At 35.1% G+C, this 23,665-nt stretch overlaps 1 protein-coding gene across 1 annotated transcript in view; it reads right to left on the bottom strand.

The window, feature by feature from the left end:
• The window catches only part of OTOGL (otogelin like), a 126,024-nt gene that overhangs the window by 15,750 nt on the left and 86,609 nt on the right, over positions 1-23,665 (bottom strand). Inside the window, 17 exon segments of the mRNA XM_054579830.1 lie at positions 200-240; positions 324-428; positions 958-1,059; positions 1,572-1,679; positions 2,068-2,172; positions 2,641-2,853; positions 4,556-4,741; positions 6,284-6,425; positions 10,561-10,775; positions 13,314-13,503; positions 15,426-15,518; positions 15,612-15,635; positions 15,882-16,024; positions 16,293-16,470; positions 18,808-18,866; positions 21,015-21,104; positions 21,415-21,494. Of these exon segments, the coding sequence (XP_054435805.1) occupies positions 200-240; positions 324-428; positions 958-1,059; positions 1,572-1,679; positions 2,068-2,172; positions 2,641-2,853; positions 4,556-4,741; positions 6,284-6,425; positions 10,561-10,775; positions 13,314-13,503; positions 15,426-15,518; positions 15,612-15,635; positions 15,882-16,024; positions 16,293-16,470; positions 18,808-18,866; positions 21,015-21,104; positions 21,415-21,494 (2,074 nt within the window).

Here is a 23,665-nt window from a genome sequence, read left to right as displayed (position 1 = left end):
TGAGTTATGTACTTTCCTGTCTGAAGTAGAATATAAAACATTGACAGCTCCTTAATATCAGGGCACATTATTTTAATCTACTTCAATATACCTTAGAGAGGATAATTCCCTTTACTTTGAGTAGTCAGAGAGAAGAGAGGTAAAGGAAGAATAAATGATTTAAATTATATGACAAGTCAATCAAAATATGTGTTCTTACCACTTCACAAGTTGGTATAACAAGGTTTTCACAGCTACATTCTAAAAGGCAAAAATCAACATTTATATTGATCAGAACATGTTAATGTATTGTAATAAATCTTTAAAAAATGAAAATTAATTACCACAATGCCATACTGGACAACATTGACCAGATACAATTTCTTTCACAAGTTTCATATCTTCTGCACAGGTGAGTAGTGGTGTAGGACAAAGATTTGGTTCACAAACTGAATAGAAAAATTACATGGATAAAGATTAACTTCACGCAGTATAGCTAGTTTCACTATCTACCATTTGGTTCACTGTCATCGCTGATGTAGTGCATAAATCCTATCTACCCAGCTCTGCCTCTCCCACCACCCCATTGCCATGTGTTGGTGAGGACAAATAAATGATTCATAACACATGCAACAGTGTAGAACTAGGATAGCTCATCAAATAAGGAGCCCTGAGAAATGTCAGGAGTGCAAGAAGAGAAAGAAGTGAAGAAGATATGGAATCGATTGGATTACTAGAAATTCTAGCATGATGAGACAAGTTATAGCTGACCTATTTTTGGTAGATAAATTATATTACTGAAGAAAAGCTCTTAGATACATGAAAACATAACATGTTTAATGTGTATTTTATATGCTAGAATTCAACTATGGTCTTATGTGACAGTATAACTAAGATGCACTGAGCTTCTTAATTTTGGACACATGCAAATATTTTAAAGTGGTTAAAATAAACTTACCATGGTTAAAATAAACTTACCACAGTAATACTGAGGACAGCAGACATCAGTGGTATTAAGATCCACAGTGAGAAATTCCCCATCAGTACACAGTGGAATAGGTTCAGTGCAAGGTTCACAAACTAAAAGTAAAACAAGAAGCTGGAAGTTACAGTTGAAAATTAAAAAATGTAATTATTAGTTCAGATTACTATATGTATATAAATCAACATAAAATACATTATTATTAATAAAATAGAAAACAAAAAATAAGGCTTTAACAGACCTTACTTGCTTGAGTATATCGCTTTATGCTTTCCAAGTAGTGGCATATAATACCATTTTATCAGAAATATAGGGCATTAAGATTTTTGAAATAACTTGTTCTTACTAGGATCAAAATATTATTGATTGATTGATTGATTTAAGTTTTCTTAATTCATTTTCTTAATTGATTACTCCAATTTATGGATAAACAATATAGTAGGTACTAATTGTAATTAAAACATTGGACTTTCCTTCCTATTGTTCTTATTCATTTGAATTCCTGTAACAGCAAAATACTGGTTTCCATCAGTCCCATGAAATTTATATCAAATAAGAGATTTTCTCTACATCCTCCTTCTTCCAAGAAATTATCTCATAGAACACTTACGACAGAGAGGAGCAAAACAGCAAGGCTCATCCTGTTGAACTTGAATCATGAATTGGTCTTCTCTGCATTCTGGTATTGAAATACTGGGACATTTGAGTGGGTCACATTCTGTAGAAACACAAAAATATTTGAAAAACTGTATAGTATGAGATAATTAAATAAAGTAGTATGGTTTAATTGTCTCTGAATCCACATATTTATATATAATATTCTATTTCTTATGTGTTTCCACAAGATTAAGATATTTAAAATGAGTTAATTACTATATACATGTATATAATGTATAAGTTTATATACATGTACATAATGTGTGTATATGTATATGTGTGTATATTTTTATATATATTTTTTCAGGTAAAAAAACTATCTTTAGGAAGACAATATTACAATCTTTAATAACAGATCATTTCTTTGTAGACACAAAGAGTGAGAATCTAATCTACTATTCCAAATAAACAATGACCAGCCCTCTAATTTTTCCTGATTGATTACTTACCACATTTGTACTGGGGACAGCAAGAAAGAGGGCTATGGCCAACAGTCAATTTTTGACTGTCCGTACATGTTGGAATGGTAGTATCACACAAGGTCATGTCACATCCTGCAAATAGGAAACAGCAGCATTAAAATAGTAGTGAACACAAGTAAAATCTTGTGTTTCTAACTCAATGCAGGGAGATAATTCTCACTGTGCATGTTTTTACACTGCAATTAAACCCATTCTGTTCACAAAATGGGTCATATGTGAAAAGGCAGCAAATTTAAGGTTTATTTGTTACTGTCTTTCACCCTCAGTTGTCATAAGACAAAAGATTCCCAGATCCTTTTTATGGTCCTATATTACTGAATATTATTAATTGCTAGTAGTCAGAGTTTTACATGTGTATTTGTAAAATCAAAAAACCATAATGAGGGAAAACTCCTTTGAGGAAGTGCAAATGAAATTTATGGAAATATTTCTGTTGTTACCTTAAACTTATATTTTGTAATACCAAGCATCATGCACACCTGCTTTTTCACAAAGGCTACCAGAACTTACTGACTGCCAAGCTTCAGCCTGAATACGTACCACAAACTTCCTTTGAACAGCAGGACTGCTCATCAACGATGCCCAGGACGACTTCAGCCTCTCGTTCACAGATTGGTGGGGGCTCTTCCTCACACTCAGGTTCTATAGCAATAATGCTTCCATTCTCCAAACATTGGTATAGGGCACATTCATCAATGCCCCCATTCCAAATCTCCCCAGCCGTGTGGGGCTGGTCTTCTCTATCAGTACATGCTTAAAAAGATTGACAATGTCACGTCACTCACAATCTGGACTCTAAAAATCAATCAAGCTGTTATATTTTTATTTCATACTGGGACTCGCCCCAGTGGCACAGATAACAAGTCACATATCCATCCTTTCTCAGATTTGTCTTTTCATTAATCAGATACTAGCTTACATTTTTCTTCATTGAAATTTCTGACGTAGTCTACAGAAAATATATTTCCCTTCTACGACTCTGTAAATTTGCATACCTTCTTTTATAAATAATTGCTTAATTATTTTTTCATTTTAAGTCTTGTTAACACAATTTACTTCACTTGAACAAACTCAGTAACATGAATTTACATGTTTTAAAGTATTAATTGTCAAAAATGAGTGGTATTAGAAAACAAGGTAATCACTATCTCACATTAACATTTTTGTCATATGAAAATTCAAATTATTCCAGCTTTAAAATGTAAACATGGAAAGTAGGCAAAAAGGCAAAATATTATTTAGTGACTCTATTAGTTTTATTATTAAGGTTTACTTAATGATAACTATGGTTCTCTATAGTTCTTTGAAGGAATAATAAAGATAAATGTAGTAACCAACCAGCCGCCAATGAACTTATTTTACATCATCCTATTCACTAGCAAAACAACCTCACAGGTTCCTAAAAACAAACATAAGCATGCCTGTATATTTTCAAACTTCTTCAGTGGCAAACACAAACTTGTGTCTGAAACCACATATGCATTTCACTTCTACTTGCCTTTTTCTCTAATTATTAGCTAAATCTCTTTTTTCCTGATTGTAACAATGAGCCCTGTGGCTGATAAAGTACTATACTAAAATTTTCTCAATTTTGCACCCTTTTTTCATCTGAAACCACCATGAAGATAATGTGTCAGAATTACACATACAATGTGTAATTGTGTAACAATGGCTTGAAAATGAAAGTAGAGATATTAAATCTTTTCTCTCAGATAATATTATCTGACATTTTTTGAGTAATATTTTTCCCTCACCACTTTTGCGAAATGCTTTGCACTTTGTGCATTCCCACACTAACTTTATGGTTATTTTCCCCACTCTACAGATGCATAACTTAGGCTTATAGAGGTGAAGCTGAATCACTTATACTTGAAATAATTGGAACCTGAATTCAGTTTACAAATTATAGTCCTGGTTCATAATCTGCAATGCTCTCACCCAGTTTTTAAAGTCATAGTTAGAGATTAAAACATATCACCACCGAAGATCCTATTTGGATAATTTCTATTAGAATCCTATTAAAATCAAACTACATTCTTTATATTTTATCGTTTATGCTGTTACAATTGTCCCCACTTCCCCCTCCCCCTTGGCCTACTTCCAACCAGCCTCTCCCTCAGGGTATCTCCACATCATTGCGCATGTCCATGGGGCATGCATATATATGTTCTTTGGCTAATCTCTCCACTTACTTTCATCCAGTCTTCTCTCCCCCCACCCCAGATAGTTCTCAGTCTGTTTCATGTATCCATGCTTCCATTTTGATTTCATTCATTACTTTATTTTGTTCATTGGATTCCAGATATAAGTGAGATCATAATGGTATTTGTCTTTCACTAACTGGTTTATTAAAGAAACATACTCATTTCCTTTCCAATACCTAGGTTATCTTTGATCAATCTATCTCAGCACATTTCTCCAAGTTCTAACAATGTTCTGTTTGTGTGCTGCTTACCGCATTCTTTCTCTGGAATGCACTGAGTTGAATAGGGCCTGTGAAGAATGGTTCCGTTTTTGCACACACAGTCTTCTCTTAAATTCAGACATGAAGAATGTCCATAGAACCATCTGTTCAGACATGTTTTTGCTTCACAGGGTCGCACGCAGGGTTGATATTCCTTACCCTCTGGGCAACTCAGCTCTACAAGTAATAGGGGACAGAATTTGTTAATGATAAAAGTAACCTATTTGAGTTCTAATAAAAGGAAGAAATGTCAGATTTCTTTTTGAAAATGGTTCTTCATATTTCAGTCTCTTCAAAGTCTGTTTTTTTCATTTATTATGTAATAAGAATTTTTTTTAAAATCAGGGGGTATTTTTTAGTATCTTCCAGTTGTCTAGCTAGTACTATGTGAGCATAGGAGAAGTTCATCTGATTTCTATCAAATTAATGTTACCAATTGGCAGCCCAAATCTGGTTGGCATAAATACAGAGTCTACTATTATGAAGTTTCTGCTCCGTGCAGTGAGAGGGTATGCAATAGTCTACTCAGAATAAGCAAAGAAATACACTTCAGATATGTAACTCAACCAAGTCATAAAAACAGAAAATGCTGAATGTTTACTCAGGTTGAATCCTTCACTGTCAAAAGAAACCACTATTGTTGAGCAGTTTATAAATGATGTTTTAGAAAATAAATTCTTTCTTATTTTCAGTCATCTTAAAAAGTCGTACTGCTAAAAAGTGAACAGGGAACTGGTAGAGGTGCAAACTCGTAAAATCTCAGTGGAGAACAACTTGACAGTATCTTGTAAAACTGGTGAGGTCATACATTCCCTGTGAATCAAGCAATTCCAGTCCTGAATAGTGATGACACCTGGGAGCGCAGGGAGACAAAGGAGGTAGAAGGGGACGGGCAGCGCCTTCCTTTTTGAGGTAGAGTCATGTAACTGCTATTTGTGATTCATTAACCTTTCTTTATGCATTTTATCCTTTTTTTCCTGGGGAAAATTAATCCTTTCATGTTGGAGCATTTGAGTCACATTCGTTTTGAAAGTCTTTTACCATTTAATCACTACTTCTTTAAATTAAATTAACAATATATTCTGTGAAAGGTGCCCAGGATTGGTGAAACGTTTAACTAAATTTTTATGAAAAGCATTACAACTTAATGAGAAAGCGTGAACCCTATAGATAAAAATGAACAGAGAATACATACAAAGTAAAAAAAAAAAAACAAAAACATAAACATGTAATTGAGAAAGTATTGAATCTAGATATCAAAGAAAGCCAGAAAGATTGATTTCTTGGAAGTGGATATTATGTCAAGAAAGGAGAGGAAGAGGGCAAAAACCTCCATCCCCTCCACCTAATAAATGAATACGAACAAGCTGGGGGAAATGAGGTAGGTTAAATGGAGATCAACAAGATATGCTGTAGGATAGAGAATTAAAATCCCTTCTCAGTCCTCTGTGATTTCTTCAATCTACTTTTCTCACTAATATTATGTGAGCCGGGTATTCTTTTACAAGAACTGAGGACTACTTTAAATTTAGATTAGGATAAAAACAGAAGCTGCTTATATGAGGAAGCTGGTCTCTAACTTCTAGATTAAACTTATTTGCATTTATTCTTACAAAATTATTTTGTGATAAAAAATGAAAAGACAAAGAAAGAAGTGAATGCAAAAAAATGGAATGTTGTTTGGCTGTTGGAAAACAGTATTTGAAGTCTACTACTTACCGCAGTAATCTGGTGTTCTCCACTGGATACAAATGTCAAAATTGTTGCACAGAGCCACATAGGCAGAAGGTGCATCACATTCATGGTTCCAAGAATTGGTATAATTGATCCACATCTTTTCACAAAAGCTCTGTGGTGAAACCTAGAAATATGTTGTTCCTTGGGATAAATTGTATTGTTTTATTTTTCTAAAGGCCCTATGCAAGACTAAAATACTTTGGAGAATCAAACTCAGAAACATTAATTCAAAAATATGTATGAACCCTGGTGTTCAGTGTAGCATTATTTACAACAGCCTATATGGAACCAATCTTATGTGTCCATTGATAGACAAATAAATAAAGACAAGTGGTACACATATACAATGAAATATTACTTAGCCATGAAAAAGAATGGAATTTTACCATTTCCAACAACATGGATGGACCTAGAGGGTATTATGCTAAGTGAAATAAGTCGAACATAGAAAAACAAAGACTATATGCTTTTTCTTTTGTGTGATATTGAGAAAACAAAATAAACAGGCAAACAAAAGAGAAACAAACTCATAGATAAAAAGAACAAATTGATGGTTGCCAATTGAGAGGCATAGGGAGATGGCTGAAAAATGTGAAAGAGATTAAGAAGTACAAATTGGTAGTTGGAAAATAGTCATGAGAAGTAAAGCACAGCAAAAGGAATATAGTCAATAAAATTGAAATAACAGTGTATAGTGTCAGATTTATTGTGGCAAGGTATATAAATGTCTAATCACTATGTCATACACCTGAGACTAGTATAATATTGCATGTCTTGTAATTGAAGAGGACTCATAGACATGGACAACAGTGTGGTGATTGGTGTGGGGTACTAAATAGTAATGAGAAAAAAATACAATAAAGACTAAATTTTTAAAAATATGGAAAAAATAAAGTATGTGGATTTAGCAAATGTCCACTTTTTTAAAAGATTTTATTTATTTATTTTTAGAGCGAGGGGAAGGGAGGGAGAAAGAGAGGGAGAGAAACATCAATGTGCAGTTGCCTCTCATGCGCCCAGTGCTGGGTACCTGGCCCGAAGCCCAGGAATGTGCCCTAGACTGGGAATCGAACCAATGACCCTTTGGTTCACAGACCAGGACTCAATCCACTGAGCCACACCAGCCAGGGTGCAAAAGTCCATTTTTGATATTACAGTTTGGGTTACAATTATTTTTTCTATATAATGAATATGACTTTGATCTATTATAGATGAAATTGGAAGCTCCTGAAGCTTTCCATAATGATACATGAAATTTCTTATTAAATGAGGTTATAAATACTTCTCAAAAATGTGTATTAATATTATACATTGTTCAAGTAATTTATTTTATTTGACATACCTCAGTTTAATTAGGGACCCGTTGTTTTCTTTTTTCCTACAGTGTTTCATTTTGACCTAGAGATGCCTGAAATCTAAATAATTTAACTTGTGAACAACCTTTATTCCAACTTTTCTCTGTACTCATTCATTCAGCAAACATACTAAGCATCTACATTCATCTAATTGTTCTACAATGTAGCTGTAATTCCACGTTGGACCTGGGAGTAGGCAGTGTGTAGATGCTCTGCTGCCATCTTCTCCCCACTCCACCACAACCAAGTATATACATTCAGATACTAAATCCTGACATAAGTCAAAGTGTAAGATAAAATTCTTAAAATTTTTCATATTCCATCATTTCTTCTACAACGTCCATATCTACAAAAATCAAGATTCGACTTCCTTTTTAATCTCCTTCATTGCCTCTTTAGTTTCCAAGCACTTTGCACGAAATATGTGCAGCGGTCATCAAGGACATCCTAACTGTCAAACCTCAGGAACGCCGATGTTTTAAACCTCCCCCAACTTCTCAGAGGTTTATGAAGCCGTGAACACTTCCTGTTTCTTAGACTCTCTCTTCTGCCTTTGAGGGCACCGTACTCTATTGCCTGTGCATCTGGTCATTGTTTTTTGCCTCTGCCTCTCAGTCTGAGTGTTTCTCTAGACCCCATCTTCACTACAAAGGCTCTTCCTGGTCTCACACATTTTCAGAGTTTCTAACACCATCTTAGGCATTTAAATCCTTGTGTTCGTTTCTTCACATGATAAATCAAGTTAATAATAAGCCTACTACTGCTTGAGATTGCTCTGAGTTAACATATGGAAAGTGCATAGAACAGACTCTGGCACATCCTACATTAAGTATTATTTTTAAAAATGTATGTACTAAGAACTCCCCCAAACCTGATCTCTGGCCTCAGCTTATCCCCTGTAAGCTCCAGAATTATGTTTCTAAGTTTTTTTCTGGATATTTTTGCTTTAAAATTCCACATGACTTAACTTACTCAAAATAAAAAGTTATATCCTTTCTCCTGTACCCTCTTTTCATCCATTCATTTATGCACACGTCTATAATTTATTGAGCACCTAACTACATGGCAGGCTCTATGCTATGCATGAAGAATACAAAAGTGAATAAAACAGATCTTTTCTCTGCCTGGTAGATCTCAATTTAAGAAAATCTTTTAATGAGTCACAATGCTAAAATAGAGTGAAGGAGGAAAGTATTCAAGCTGGGGGCAGGGTAAGCACAAAAGCCTGTTGGTAGGAAGAAAACTTGGAATATTCAAAGAGTTGAAAAGAGAAAGCCTGATGTGTAACAGGGAGAGCAGTACTGCACAGGAGGAAGCTGGAGACGAGTGGGCCTGAGCAAAGAGGACCTGGTAAGTATTGATAAATGTTTGGAAGGTACTCTAAGTGTAACTGAAAGATATTGATTGGGATTTAGGTAAAGAAATGACACAATCCTGTTTCCATCTTTAAAAGATCATCTGCCTGATATATGGCGATTTGTAAAAAAAAAAAAAAAAAAAGAAGAAGAAGAAGAAGGAAAAAGATTAGATGTAGGGAAACCAAATTATGAACATTCTTTCTTTTGGCATCAAATTCACTGGGACCACCCTAAGGGAAAAGCTGAGGCTATCACAGACTGAAGGGTGTTCTGTGTTGCCTCACTATGGCCTGGAGAGTAAGAGGAAAAGTTGCCCGATTTAATCAACTTTTCACGTTCCCAGATAAAAATGCAATTTTCGAAAACTGTTTTGCTTTTAAAAGACATTAAAATAACACTGAAATTAGTTTAAAAGTATATGCTATTTTTTCATTTTTAAGTGCATGTACTGATAAATGTCAACATTTAAAACTTATTTGCATCCAAATCTCTAAGTGAAACTGAAGCTCCAGTAATATGAGCTGCTTTAGAGGGCAGGCTGAGAATGGTGGGGGCTGCACTCCCCGTCCAGCAGGGCTCCGCAGTGAGCTCCCTCCCTCACAATTCCCTCACTCTCCCTCTCAGGCGCTTCCCACCCACATGTCTTGCACTAAACTTCCAATGTTTCCTAACATGGTCTTTTACTCCAAGCTTGCTCTTTAACATATTATTTTCTCTACTTAGGTTTCCCTTCTTCTCTTCTCTCTCCTGGAAAATTCACTCTTCTAAATAATTTAAATGTCTTAAACTCTGGGAAGTTTTCTTCAAACCTGAGCTTCTATGTGTATCCTTCAAAGTACCTATTCCCAGGCTTTCCTTCCCACTAGATTCTTTGAGGCTAATTAGAAGGTCTTATTCATCTTTGGATCACCAGAGTTTAACACGATGTCTAATAGGTGCTAGATGCTCACTAACTTTTCATAAAATGATTCATAAAATGCTGTATTTGTCTGTCCTTTGATTTTAATAATGGATCTTTTTAGAAAAAAGCAGATTTATATGATCTGAAGAGAAACCAGAGTATTGGATCTTTTTAAATATACAGATTATTTAAAATACCTACTAGTCACCTAAAGTCAGAAAGTTAGAGACTAATAAAGAATAATTAAATTAAATATGTGACAGATTCTATTATAAATATATACCTAAGAGGCCATGATCATAGGGAACTGATTAAACCTCCACTGTCTTGGTTTCTATACTGGGTTAAGGAATGACATTGATCTCTTTCTCCTAGAGGCATTTATTTCATAGGATGGACTTTCATTTTTCAGGAAAGTTGTAGATATAGTTCTGAAAAAAAATAGGGAGAAAAAAGATGGCAATGCTTCCTGTATCTATAAATCTATAAACAGCAAATGATTCTGAATTCCAAAGCATGCTAACAGAAGGTTTGGGGATAAACTATTTTTGATAGAAAAACATCATGGCGAGAACAGGAATTCATTGGCTTTATTCTCAAAATGTCTAACATGACAGTTCTTATTTACGGTCATTTTCAACTTACTTTGTCATGGCATGGAATGAAAACTTTTCTGTTTAATAACTCAAGGCAGTGACTGCAATCATACTCAGTACAATTTCTGACAGGTCTTCTCGTTGTTACTTTAAATAACTTCTCAATTTCCCAGCTCTCAATAAATAATTCTATGTCTTCCATATTTGTAATAATTGTGCCATTTTGCATCTTTAGATCATCATCTGGATCATCATTGCAAATTCCTAGAAAAACGTGTGACATTCATAAGGATTTTTTTAACTTAAACCAGAGGTAGGCAGCAGAATTAAATCATCTTAATAGTGATTGATTAAGGTTAATAACCCTGGAAGTCAAGATGCATGAAAGAATCGCAGCAGGTAAAAAAAGAGGAGATTGGTTCTATCCTTATGCTTTCCCACTACTAGCACTATTTCCTAATTTAAGAGCAAGTTCTTTAAATCTGTCAGATGTTCCCCATAATAATGGGCATTTGGTGACTGCCCCCTAGGCATCTACTCCCCTGTGAAAACTCTGCCGGAAAACATTAAATTATTTCTTTCAGAAATCATCCCTGCCCCACCACCTAGTGTATGACACCACTTCAGCGGAGCGGCCTGACCAGCATAAAGAGAACCCTCACACCTTTTATTAAAAACTGTTACAAGTATTCCAGGCATAAACCAGTCAGCGTGGGGCAGTCACCAGACACACAAATTGGTTCAACATTTGGACAATCATTGCCAAACTCAGGATTTGACCTACGAATCTAGGACACAGACAACCTCCCTTCCTGAGGACGACAAGGGCCTTTGATGGCCACCATGCTTGGACCTGCCTTGGCCTAACTGCCTTGAGGAAGGACAGACAGAGGAGAGAGCTTATTCTTCATCCAGTGGAGGGCAAAGCTGAGGGAAGCACAGAGAAATGGGTCTGGAACCCTGATCATAACTTACATAAAACTCATCCTACTTTAAGACATAATTGTTCTTAATTCCCAAGGCTCCCAGCTATAAAAGAAATGAGTTAAACATTTTTTTTTCAGAATCAAATCTTATATCATTGTCAATAATGTTGCTGCTGCCATAGTTGCTGCAGCCCTTGTAAATATACAGAGGATGGAGTGCAGTGCAAAAACAAACCCACCAACCAAGATAAGACTCAAGTGAACTATTTTACAAAGCAGCTACTATTTTTATACATTTTCAAAGTCTCTGAGTTATTACTTAATAGTAACTATTGAGTTGTTTATTATCAATACTATATACTCAATAATAACCACTATATTTCCACAATAAAATCTTTTAGTCATCATAGAAATTTGTGTTACATGTAACATACTCTAAATGGACAAGGAAATACGTAAACCATTTTAGCCAATCTTTCCACTAAATGTTTTACATTTTTAGAAAGAAATATGGGAATTTTGTGTAATTTGGGAGGGAAAGGATTTAGTCTATTTATTTTGAGTTGTCAACACCAAGCAAGCATAGTGTCAGACACTCAAAAGGTAATCCATGAACTTTTATTCAATTAATATTTAGTGATATTAAAATAGATATATTTGTATGAATATTTGTTCACTGTTTGTACTGAGAAATATGTTAAGTGCTTTTGCAATCACTTTCATACACAATTCTAGCAACAATCTAAAGATAGACATTACTATTCCCATTTTATTTTTAATCCTCACCTGAGGACATTTTCTCATGGCTTTGAGAGAGAGAGAAAGGGAGAGGAGAAGGGAGAGAGAGAAACATCGATGTGAGAGAGAAACATCAATGGTTGCCTTCCATAGGTGCCCCGGCTGGGGATAGAACCCACAGTTTACGTATGTGCCCTGACCAGGACTCAGTCATACAACCTTTCGGTTTTGGGATGACATTCCCAATGCCGAACTGAGCCACTCCCAACTGAGCCACACTCGCCAGGGCACTATTCCCATCTTAAAAATGAGGAAAATGATGTTGAGCACAGAGCTGGAAATGGATGCCATTTCTTAACTTTCCAGTAGATACCAGAGCCAGTATTATTCTTTTTATTTTGTTATATACAAAGATATATTTCGAATTTATTTCCTTTGTCTTGATATTCTTTGTATCTATGTAACAGACAGGATGAAGCAAAATGAGGTTTACATTTGTGAGTACACAGAACAGTTTATTCTTTAATTTTTGTATTATTTTCCATACGAACATCTGTAAACCTACTTTCTCCCACCCTGCTGTGATATTAAATTGAGGTGTAAAAGTACCTCTAGGCTTTACACTTTATAATAAAACTTGAATAGCTTGTCAGAACATTGTGTTCCCTGTGTATAACTTTCAAGATGGCTTAAACAACTGTTTTCCCTGATTTCAAACTAAAAAATAAATAAGGAAAAAACATTATTTAACCCTTTAACTTTTCTATGCCTCATTTCCATCACTTACATATTAATCTAGTGCCTATTCATAGGGCTATAGTTTGAATTAAATGAGTTAAAGTATGTAAAATAATGCCTGACACTTCATTAATTCTTAATAAAGATGAGGTAGTAGGGATATAAACAGTACTGTAGTAATAGTGGTAAGCATCTAGCTCCATAAAATACCCACATTGAACTGTAATTTCTTGCTTCTTAGCCCATTCTTGGAAATCATTACTTCCTTCAATATTTACATGAGGCTCTGAAAGTTAATGTCACATTTCAAATCAAAAAAGTGTGACAATAGAGGTCACAATTGTAACGTGATCAGGAAAGAAGAGTTAGAAGAAATTGAGATTTGAAGAGGAATGCTTACCACAAAGTCCTTCGGTATAGGATGACAAGTTAAATTGAGAGCCAAAATGAATGTCTAAGATTCCTGTAAGATGAGCCCACTTCACGATTAGTCCAGCGGGAGTAGTAATCACATACATAGTACCAGAATCCTCTATCAGCAGTTCTTGATTTGAAAAGGGCAAAGGCACAACAACAGAATCTACTTCTACCTGAAATTACATAATGCATTTACATCTGTCAGAAAAATGTTTTATGTGTGCAATTATGAAAACTAGGAGAATTCAGATCATCCCATTTCTTCTGATTTAACATAAACTATAAGTTTTTAAAAATGTATTTCTTTGGTGCTGCCACAGCTTCTCATAACTTCTAAAGTCTTTTATTATGCCTTTTCTGTGCCTTGCTATATATTCAGCATTCGTTTTAACTTCATTGCCCTTTATTTTCTTCAAAACTTAACGGTTTTCTGTTATGCAAGCTTTTCTGTCTGTTTTCCTCAATATATCGTGATTACACCATTATGTACTAACATGAATTTAAGATAGTGAAGTTACTTTCAGGATGTTTTCTTTAATCTGGTTCTTCCTTTGGCCTTCTAAATTAGTGTTTAACTATAATATTTATAACAATCATCTGTCAAGGTTGGTAAAGATTAGAATTCCCACTGATTCTACTTCCTAGGTTTGGATAGGATTCCAGACTCTGTATTTTTAGCATGTACTCTTGATAATACAAATGTAAGCGGTCTAAGGATTATACTTTGAAAAACAGGGCTTTAAATAATGGCAATGACATGGAACCATGAGCTGTAACCAGCAATAAATTTATAAAAGTTACACCTGACCAACCATTTGATTTCTCATCTTTGTGTCTTTCTCCTATGTTGACCTTGAGCTAAAACACCTCTCCACTTGCCTGTTAATTTCTACTCATTCTTTAAGATTTATTTTAGGTGTCACCTCTTCCAAAAATACTTATTTGACCCTCCTATAAACTGCACTAAATGAGCTTTCTTTCTGTTTCCATAATGTCTTGATTATAATTCTGTTACCGTATCTCCTACTGCTTTCAATTGGCAGATAATCACATTCACGCATCCCACACACAACTACAAGTAACTTGAGACCAGGACCTGTGTTGTTTCTATCATGAAAACGCTCACTAAATGATTTTTTAAATTAATTAGTTTTTAACTGAATACATAACCAGTGATGAGTTCAGCTGAGGCTAAACATAAACCCATCTGTCCCAATGCTCACAGTAACGCCACTGCCCCAGTTTGAGTTTACTTCCCACCCACTTCCTGTTAATATATCAGCCTCATCAAAATCAAAGTTATGTTCAAATGCTATCATTTAAGAAGTACCTCTTTCATATATTTTTAAAGTTTTACTTAAAATTAAACTTTCTAACACCTTACTATATTTTAGGATAATTTTAATATTGTTTTTATTTAGAATCTAGGGTCCTGTGCTAGTAGAATTATTTACAGAAAGCCTATAACATCTCAGATATTTTGAACAAAATCTTTACACATTGTTTTCTTTTATTTTTGAGAGAACTATTTAGATCTGAGTGAGACATCCAGCTTATAACTGACTCTTATCTGGTAAATACAGATCATTTCTTGCTCTTCTTAGTATATATTAATACAGTTAACTATTACTTTATTTTTTCTTATTTTAGCTATCACTTTTTTACTGAAAAATAAATGGCATCAACATTTCAAAACTACTCCTTCCATCTATTCTCTTAGTGGTCTTCATTGTGGTACCATGGCTACTACTCTTTCCAACCTTATGATCCTTTTTCTCCACATCATTGCTATTTTGTTTAATTTGAAACACTAATGTTAACTCTGACACTGGGAAGATTGGCCACTCATGTTATCCAAGAAGGCTTTGGCATATTAATGTGGCCGCAACAGTGTCAACCTCAGAAATATGTGCAACAGTTGGCACATTATAGAAGGAGAAATGTAATATTAAGAAATACTTTTAGACTGCCCAGCAAAAGAATGATTAGACATAATAGAAATAAAACTCCACTGATATGTTTAATTTTCTCTCTTTTCTCAATTTCATCTAATGAAATTTAGAAATTTAGGTATTTTTAATCTTTACAGTCTTACCTTTCTTGCTGCCCGATGGACAAGTATTTCATGTATAGATGTTGTCAAATTTAACTTGTTAAAACAAAGTCCAGAGATTCTTTCAGAGGAAGCCTTTATTTGAAAAAAAAATTAAAACTCTATAAAGTTAAACATAATTTTAGCAATAAACAGATGGAATTTATTAAACATTTTGCAAATACTCACTAGTTTTTTTAATGAGTTTTCATTCTGAAAAAAAAGTATAAAGAAAAAACACTTTTGAAAGAAAAGTACTACTTGACTTTTAAAAACATTATTTGGATTACTACTATCTGTCTCTAAATATATTCACATGAAATGTTTTTTGTTTTAAGTATCAGAAGATAAATCTCAGTGAGCTCTTTAGCACCTTCTTACTCTGAGAATACCTAATGTTGCAATGTTCTACAGCTATGGATTTATGGAGAAAGGACAAAAGAATGGATTACGACTTACCTGACTCATGGAACATTTTTCAATATGAGCAACTATAATTTCCCCAGGAATTCTTACTAAGATATAAGAAGCCATACTATATAATGCTGCATTGTTTCCATCAAACGTAATAATGCTCAATTCTGACAACATGGAACACCGACCTAAAAAAAAATGTTAGAGAGTGGATTTAGTTTATTAAGTAATGATTTGCATTTGTAGTAATAATTACTCCTTTAGAACATCTTTTAAATTAGTCTTATTATGTTTGTCAAAAAGCAAATCTAAAAGATACATACTTGGAACCAAAATCATAAATCAAATGAATAACTTTGCTCAACAATAACTTTGGCTTGATGAGGTGGTCAGTTCAAAAAAATAACAACCTCCCTCCGATTAAAAACTGATTGCGTTTTAGAAATGCAAACCTACAAGGACATTCCCACTCAGGGCAGCAGATATCAGTGTTCACTTGAACAGGCCTTCCCCGGAAACCACAGTCAGGCATTTCCAAGTCTTTTGGGCAACTAAGAGACCAGTTGTACAACTTCCATTCCATATTAAGGCATATATATTGGCTACAATTATAAACAGGATCAAATTGTTGAGGCTGTCAATAAAGAAAGAAGAAAAAGAAAATTGGTGAGTTTTTCCCATTTTCAAGTAACATTTTCAATAAATTTTAAAAAATTTTATGCATATCCCTTAGACAACCCTCAGTCAATTCTTTGTTTCTATAGGTCTGCCTCTGTTTTGCTTTGCTTAGTTTATACATTTGTGTGTGTCTTTTTTTAAGATTCTATGCATTAGTAAAATCATATGGTATTTGTCCTTCTCTGACATTTCACTTAGCATAATACCCTCCAGGTTCATCCATGTTGTCACAAATGGCAAGATTTCATTCTTTTTTATTGCTGAGTAATATTCCATTGCATTTTTTTTTAATTTTCCCATTCACAATCCATACAGTGTATATTTTCTAAATATGGCAGTCATTGAAAGATAAACAATTAAAATTTCACTGCAACTTTTTGTTGATGTAACCTCTCTAAACTACTCAATATGTACTTCATTGCAGATTTATCTCAATATCAATTTAATATCAAAATGGCCCATGTTCTCAGACATCTGAGTAAACTGAAGTCTTGTCCTAAGTTGTCTCAATTAGTGTTTTGCAAGCAGACTTATAGAGGCAATCAACCTGTTATACTATATTGTGTAAAGCTAGTGTTGGCTATAATTTCTGTTAATGTCAATTAGAAAAATTATAACAATACCGATCCCAATATTTCATTAAACATTCACCTGTAAGATCAGTTTGACTATTGGATAGAAGTATTATAAATTAATATCTATACATAGCTCACAGACTTCTTGATAAATAAGAATTAAATAAGTGGTGGATTTTTTTGTTTATAAGTCATATTCTATTTAAGTTATGGTAATAATTATAGTAGTGATAAAAATTTATACCATTATTATGTTCCCCATTGTTCAAATTAACCCATTTCATTTGCACAACAACCTCTGAGGTAGACTCTGTTTACCAGATCTATCCACAGATTTTTGATATCTAGAAGGAATTTCAATCTCTCTATTGGCAAAGCTGAAATCATGGTTATATGCACACGGCCTTTCATGTCCCACAATTACACCATCATGATTAATGTCAACTTTATCCTTCAATTAGTCAAGGGAATAAAATCTTAGAATCTTTGATGTTTTTTTTTTTCAGTCACACCCCACATTTAATCCTTGAGCAAAATCTGTGACCTCTTTTTTTTTTTGAAAATATGTCCAGACTCCAGGCATTTTTCACCATTCTACCACCTGGTCCAGGCCATCGTTATCTCTTGCCTAAATTCCTGCAATGGCCTTCTAACTTGCTCGATTTTTCTCTTTACACCCTGCTCTCAAAACAACAGCTAAAATAATCCTGAAACAATTATCTCATGTAATTCCTATGCTTAAAAACATCCCATGCCATATCTGTCATTTAGGGAAAAAAGCCATTGGTCTTTACAATCATCTACAAGGCCTCACATAATCTAATTTACTTACTACTATTTTTTTCCTTCCTTACTTAATGTCCTTCTTGTTATTCTTTTAATATTTCAGATACATTCCCACTTCAGGGCCTTTGCACTTGCCGGTCCCTCTTCTGGGACACTGTTGTTCCGGTTCTCTGCACGGCTCTCTCTTTCAACCTCTCCAGATCTTTTATTCTAAACTCACATTATCAGTGAGGATTTTTGACCCTCTCACTGAAAATAGTTTCACTTTCCGCCTGAGCAGCACCCGCTAACATTTTATATGATCAGTTACTTACTTTGCTTATTGGTTATCTCAGAACATCCAACAGAATGTAAACTCCATAAATATAGGAATTTTTATATTGTTTTTTATGTTGTCTTATTCATTGGCACCTTACCAGGGCCTGGCCAGAAATAATGCTAAGAAATATTGGTTGAATAAATAATTAGTTTATCAGAACAAGTGACATACTTGAAGTAAGGATATAAATGCTCAAGTCTCAGCCCAGACAGTTACAAGCTCTGGAGTTCAATGATCTTATCTTTCTTTGCTTACCATTGTCTCTTGTTCATCTTGCACAGTGCCTGGTACATAGTAGCTACATAATAAATATTTCTGACTGCCTGATTTACAGAGAAGCCCAGACTAGATAACTCTTTATTAAAGAATCACACTTAAGGCCTCATTTGAATTTTATTTTTTTTAGTGTAACCAGAACCTAATTAATAAGAAATATCTGAACTGGTTTTAAAAATACAATTGTCAAAATGTAATGCATATTTCTTATTGTCTTTTAGCAAAGAAAGACTAGTGATCACACTGAAAAGTTTAATAGCATTTGGAGAGTGATACAGACACTTGAACAGATGCTATAAGGAAAGGACAAAAGAGCTGAAAGATTACCCAGTCATACCTCACATTCCAAACCTGTTGTGGGTGTTAGCATGTCGGTTGGGGTAATCATTTCTGGACCTGTTGGAAATGAAGGTGTCCTCACCATTAGTGGAACAGTATCCATCACGTATGGAATTCATAGGTGGTAGAAACTGTGCTAAGAAATTTTTATAAAGATTATTTCATTTATTTCTCACAAGAAACCTGTGAAGTTGATAACAATACTCTTGTCATTTTACAGAGAGGGAAACTAAGGTGCAGAGAAGTAATGTGGTCAATGTTCAAGGAAGAATGTAAACTCAGAAATTTTGATCCCAGAGCCCTGGCTTTTAACCACCATTATTTATACACACACAAACGTGTGTGTGCATGCACAAAATAACACCTCTCTCATAGAGTTATTATAAGGATTAAATGTATGAGCATTTAATTTACATTATAAATGTAAAAGCACTTAGTCCTATGCCTGGTACATAATAAATACTAAATAAATGGTCAATAATTAGAATACTAGTGATAGTAGCTGTGAGACTATTATTTTGAAGATGTCACAGGACTCATCAAAATTCTTCAATGATTTGCCATTGTCTTCAGAAAAAAGAAAATACAAGTTTCTTACCATGGGCCCTTTGTGATCTGACCCTGATAATCCCTTCCATCCCATCCCTTGGCACAATTTCCCTCACACTCTATGCTCAAGATACACTGACCTGCTTGAAGTCTGTAAAACAATAATAGAAACTTAACCACTTTTTTAAAATCCTCACCTGAGAATATTTTTACTGACTTTAGAGAGAGAGGAAGGATGAGTGGGGAGAGAGAGAAAAAAAATCGATCCATTGCCTCCCATACACACCTGACCAGGGATCAAACACTCAACTTAGGTATGTTCCCTGACTGGGAATTGAACCTGCAACCCTTTGGTGTACAGTATGACACTTCCACAAACTGAGACACCTGTGCAGAGCTAAACAGAGCTACTTTGAAGTGGAGCTAGAGCTGCCATGCCAGAGGAACTGCCTGGCATATCTTACATCTCAAATCTTTGGATTGTAATAATTGGGCAAAATAACCTTTGGGTTGAGCCTAGGGCAACACCATGTCCCAAAAAAACCTGTTTGCAAAGATAACAAGAAAGCAGTTATAACTACTGGGTTGATGACTACTGGACCGAAAATTAAAAACATAGTTTGGAATTAACATGACTATGTTATTTATCTGCACCAATAGGAATGCCTTCCTTCTATTGATGCAATTGCTCCCCTTCCCTTTCTCATGAATACCCATTGCCTTTGTCTCCAAATTGGAACAGTAGTTAAGCCTCTGTCTGAATCAAAGTGCCTAGAATAGCTATTCTTATCGATCTCAGTAAATGCTTGTTTACCCTCATGTTGAAAGGCCTATTGTTAGGTTAGCAAGTCCCTCTGTGTGACACATTCTCGCTCTTAGTTCCAGGCTTTTGCACACATTTCTCCTTCTACCTGGAACACACTTCCTTCTTGTACTAGTTTATCCAACTTCTAGCTTCTGTTACCCTTCTGAGACCATACCTCCAAAATAAATACAAGACCCCTTCTGCTTACTCTCCTTACTCCTATTATAATATCACCAAGCCTATGGACTGACAGCTGTGTCAGGACAGAGGCTGTGCCTTGATCACCCTTCTCCCTTCCTCCCCCCAGTGCCAGGCAGAGTTGACTGCACGGCAGAGTTGACACTCAATTAAAGTTAGTCAAATAAATTAAAGAATAAATATTTGAGCTTTTCTAAATTATAACCCCAGGTGAAATAATACATTGAATTTGTCAAGTCTCACTGTGAGTGGATTTATTAATCCTTTTCTGAGGCAAGTTTCGCAGTGAGGGAGCGAAGCCAGGGTATGAGCCCAGGAGGGCCCCTCCAGGGCTGGGACAGAGCACAGAAACAGGAATGGAAACCTTTCAAGGGTGACGCCATTTACATTGACATCTCTTTAGAGTCAACTTAATCACTGTGAAAATTTAAGCAGGATTTAGTAAAACCCAAATTAAAAAAGTGAGGAAAATCTTTGTTATCTAAACTCACTGAAAGGGAAAAGGGATGGACCAAACGCGGAAGCCTTTTAGGAACTATGGCGCGCAGAACCAGTGAACAGCTGCTGAACAAGAGTTGACAGTGAGGTTTTCCTATCAATGGGCCAGTACTAATACCAGCAGTTGGTACAATAAGAATGTGCCAGGACTTAACTTTTAGTCTCTAAAATTGTCACCATACCTGTTTATATGGGTAGAGATGGCTTACCTGGCGTCACTAATTCTGTGGGAACCAAGGGTGCGCCTGCAAAGAAACAGAAATACTTTCCCTTAATCAGTTTTACTTAAAGTGAGGCCCACATAGTTCATATAGGCATCTTTAGTTTCAAGAAAATGTTTGGGGAGAGGGAACACAGAGGAATATTAGAAGGAAGATCTACATGCTTGGAAGTCATTAGAAACAAAATACAATGGAAGAGCTACTGAAGAAGAATCTTATGATAGTGTATTATCCCTCTAAAACTTAAGTTCACAACCATTTGCCATCATACAGAAAAAAAATATATCCCAGTGTTTTATTTTTCCTGAATAAATTATGTAAGGTTCATACTTACAGTCTCCTGGATAAACACATTTGAGGGTGACCTCATCAAGGATCATATTTTTGGGGCAGTAGGGCAAGCATCCTTCAACCCTTTACATGAAAAAAATTCAAAATGAAAAAAGTTTAAAATATAAGAAATATTTAATATAAACAATCAAGATATCTTTTTCCTAAAATTCTTCCATTCTTTTTGTCAAGCACTAAGGAACGTTCTATTTGCTACCACTCCATCATACCTCATTTTATAAAACCACAAGCTATGGATCACAAGCAGGATTTTAATCATTCGTGATTAAAGCAGAATTTGAATAACAATGACTCAAAACATACACTTATGTTTGGGACACATTAAGGCCAGGTTCTTCAAGTCAGAAGAAACGCAGAAGAATCATTTGTTGTGATTTTAAACTACACTCATTGTACTTTTCGTTCCCATACTGCCCCTTCATCCAAGCAGACAGGCGTACTCTTTGAATATCCTTGCCTTAAGGATGTTCTTAAGGAACAAAAACAGCATCTCATGGCTTGACTCACCTATTATTAAGCACTAAACTCATTGAAAAGATATTGAGAATCTCTGGGTGAAAGGGATGGAGGTGGGACATGGTTGTACTTCGAAAATGGGGAGTGGAGGAATAGGAGGAGGGGGCAGAGGCTATAGTTCTCCAGAGCATCAGGGCATGTGCCCAAATTTGTAGCTGGGTGGCCTGGGAAGAGATGGTTGCATATGAATTTAAGGAGACTGATTTCAAGTCCCAGGTTGACTGGTCTTTGTAAGACTCCCAGTTTTTGTGCATGGCATAGAAGCAAAGTAAAAGTCCCAAACTTCAAGAAGCCATGGGCTTGGGCACCGTGGGCCAAAGACAGGAGGGACCATCCCGAATGCTTTCTTCTGAGGAAATGAAGCCAAAATAATGACTGAGATTACATATTTTTTCTTATCCTGTTGGCACTCAGAATCCAATTCATTCAGGTTTCAATGAGATCAATGTATTCTTTGTGTACAACCACTTATTATATTCATCTATACTAGAGAGAATTAATGCAAATGTTATTTAAAAATCTTGCGTGTCTGCCTTTCAAATACACTAGCAGATTTTAATAATAATTTTAGCATTTTTAAATATTCCCAGTTGCCTCATCTGTAAAGCAAAGAATCTGAACCAAAAACAGTCAAAGCCTCTTTCCAATTCAGGATAGGAATGAACTAACTTGACACTTGGGGTAAGTGTGGTACCCAGAGGGCAATTGTTCATGGAAGGAAATCCAGGAAACACTAAAAACCAAGAATGACTCATTGCTCTTTTAACATGAGATACGTTTAGCCATTTCTCAGATACTTCTTTGGCAAATGATTTTTTAAATCATAAACAGTTTATCTAATATGACTAATTGTTTATTTCATAAAATATACTTGAATAATACAATTTTAGCCAAGATGATTTTTTTCTATTCAACTCTTTGTCAAGCAAAAAAGAAAAATTGAAGCTACCAGAATGCTAAAAAGACTAGGGCCAATTGGTTCTCATTAAATTAAATCAACATCATTTTTATGCAACTCAATTATTTTGCAACTGTTTTATGCAAGTCAAAACCACAGCCATCCTCTTAAAATATTTTCCCAAAACCAGTAACTTGTTCCTGTAAAATGCTTTCCTAGCAGGTTCTTGATTATTTTGTCATGCAATGGGTAATCTACTCAATTGCTGACTGACAGAATCTCTCAGATGCAGGATGGTTCTTTTAATGATTATATCATATAATGGGAATAACTCTACTTACATATATAGCTCTACAGTATGCTAGTTAGCATCTTTTCTCATAAAAGTTATTATTTCCCCCAGATATTTTTATTTTTAACACTAGGTGTGTGCCAGAAACTACAATCATCAAGAACGAGGATGGTGATTCTGTTGGTGACTTGGAGGAGGAGCGCAGAGCCCTGTTGAAGCGCCGCTCAATACTTGTGTCTCCCATCAGGGCTGAAAGCACAAGAAGGAGCAATAACTTTGCTCCTTGGTGTGGGAAGGGGAAGACGTAGAGATAGAGAAGAGCAGAGATGAGAAACAGCTCAGCAGGAATGCAGTTTCATTCTGAGCCTCGCCTCTGCACCCTAACCATACCAGAAGAGAAACTTCAGGATAGCTACAGACCAAACGATGGAAGAAGCATTGAGGATCTGAGTTCAGACACGTCAGAGACTGGTTCTATGGCATGAGAAGTAGCAACGTAGCCAAACGCCACTTCGGAACGGCCCATGT

This window comes from Pteronotus mesoamericanus, unplaced genomic scaffold (assembly GCF_021234165.1).
Source record: "Pteronotus mesoamericanus isolate MK-2021 breed Mesoamerican mustached bat unplaced genomic scaffold, CSHL_Meso_final contig_56, whole genome shotgun sequence".
Classification (NCBI taxonomy): domain Eukaryota; kingdom Metazoa; phylum Chordata; class Mammalia; order Chiroptera; family Mormoopidae; genus Pteronotus; species Pteronotus mesoamericanus.
Note: the sequence above shows the minus strand (reverse complement) of the source record. Positions and strands in the feature narration are given on the sequence as shown.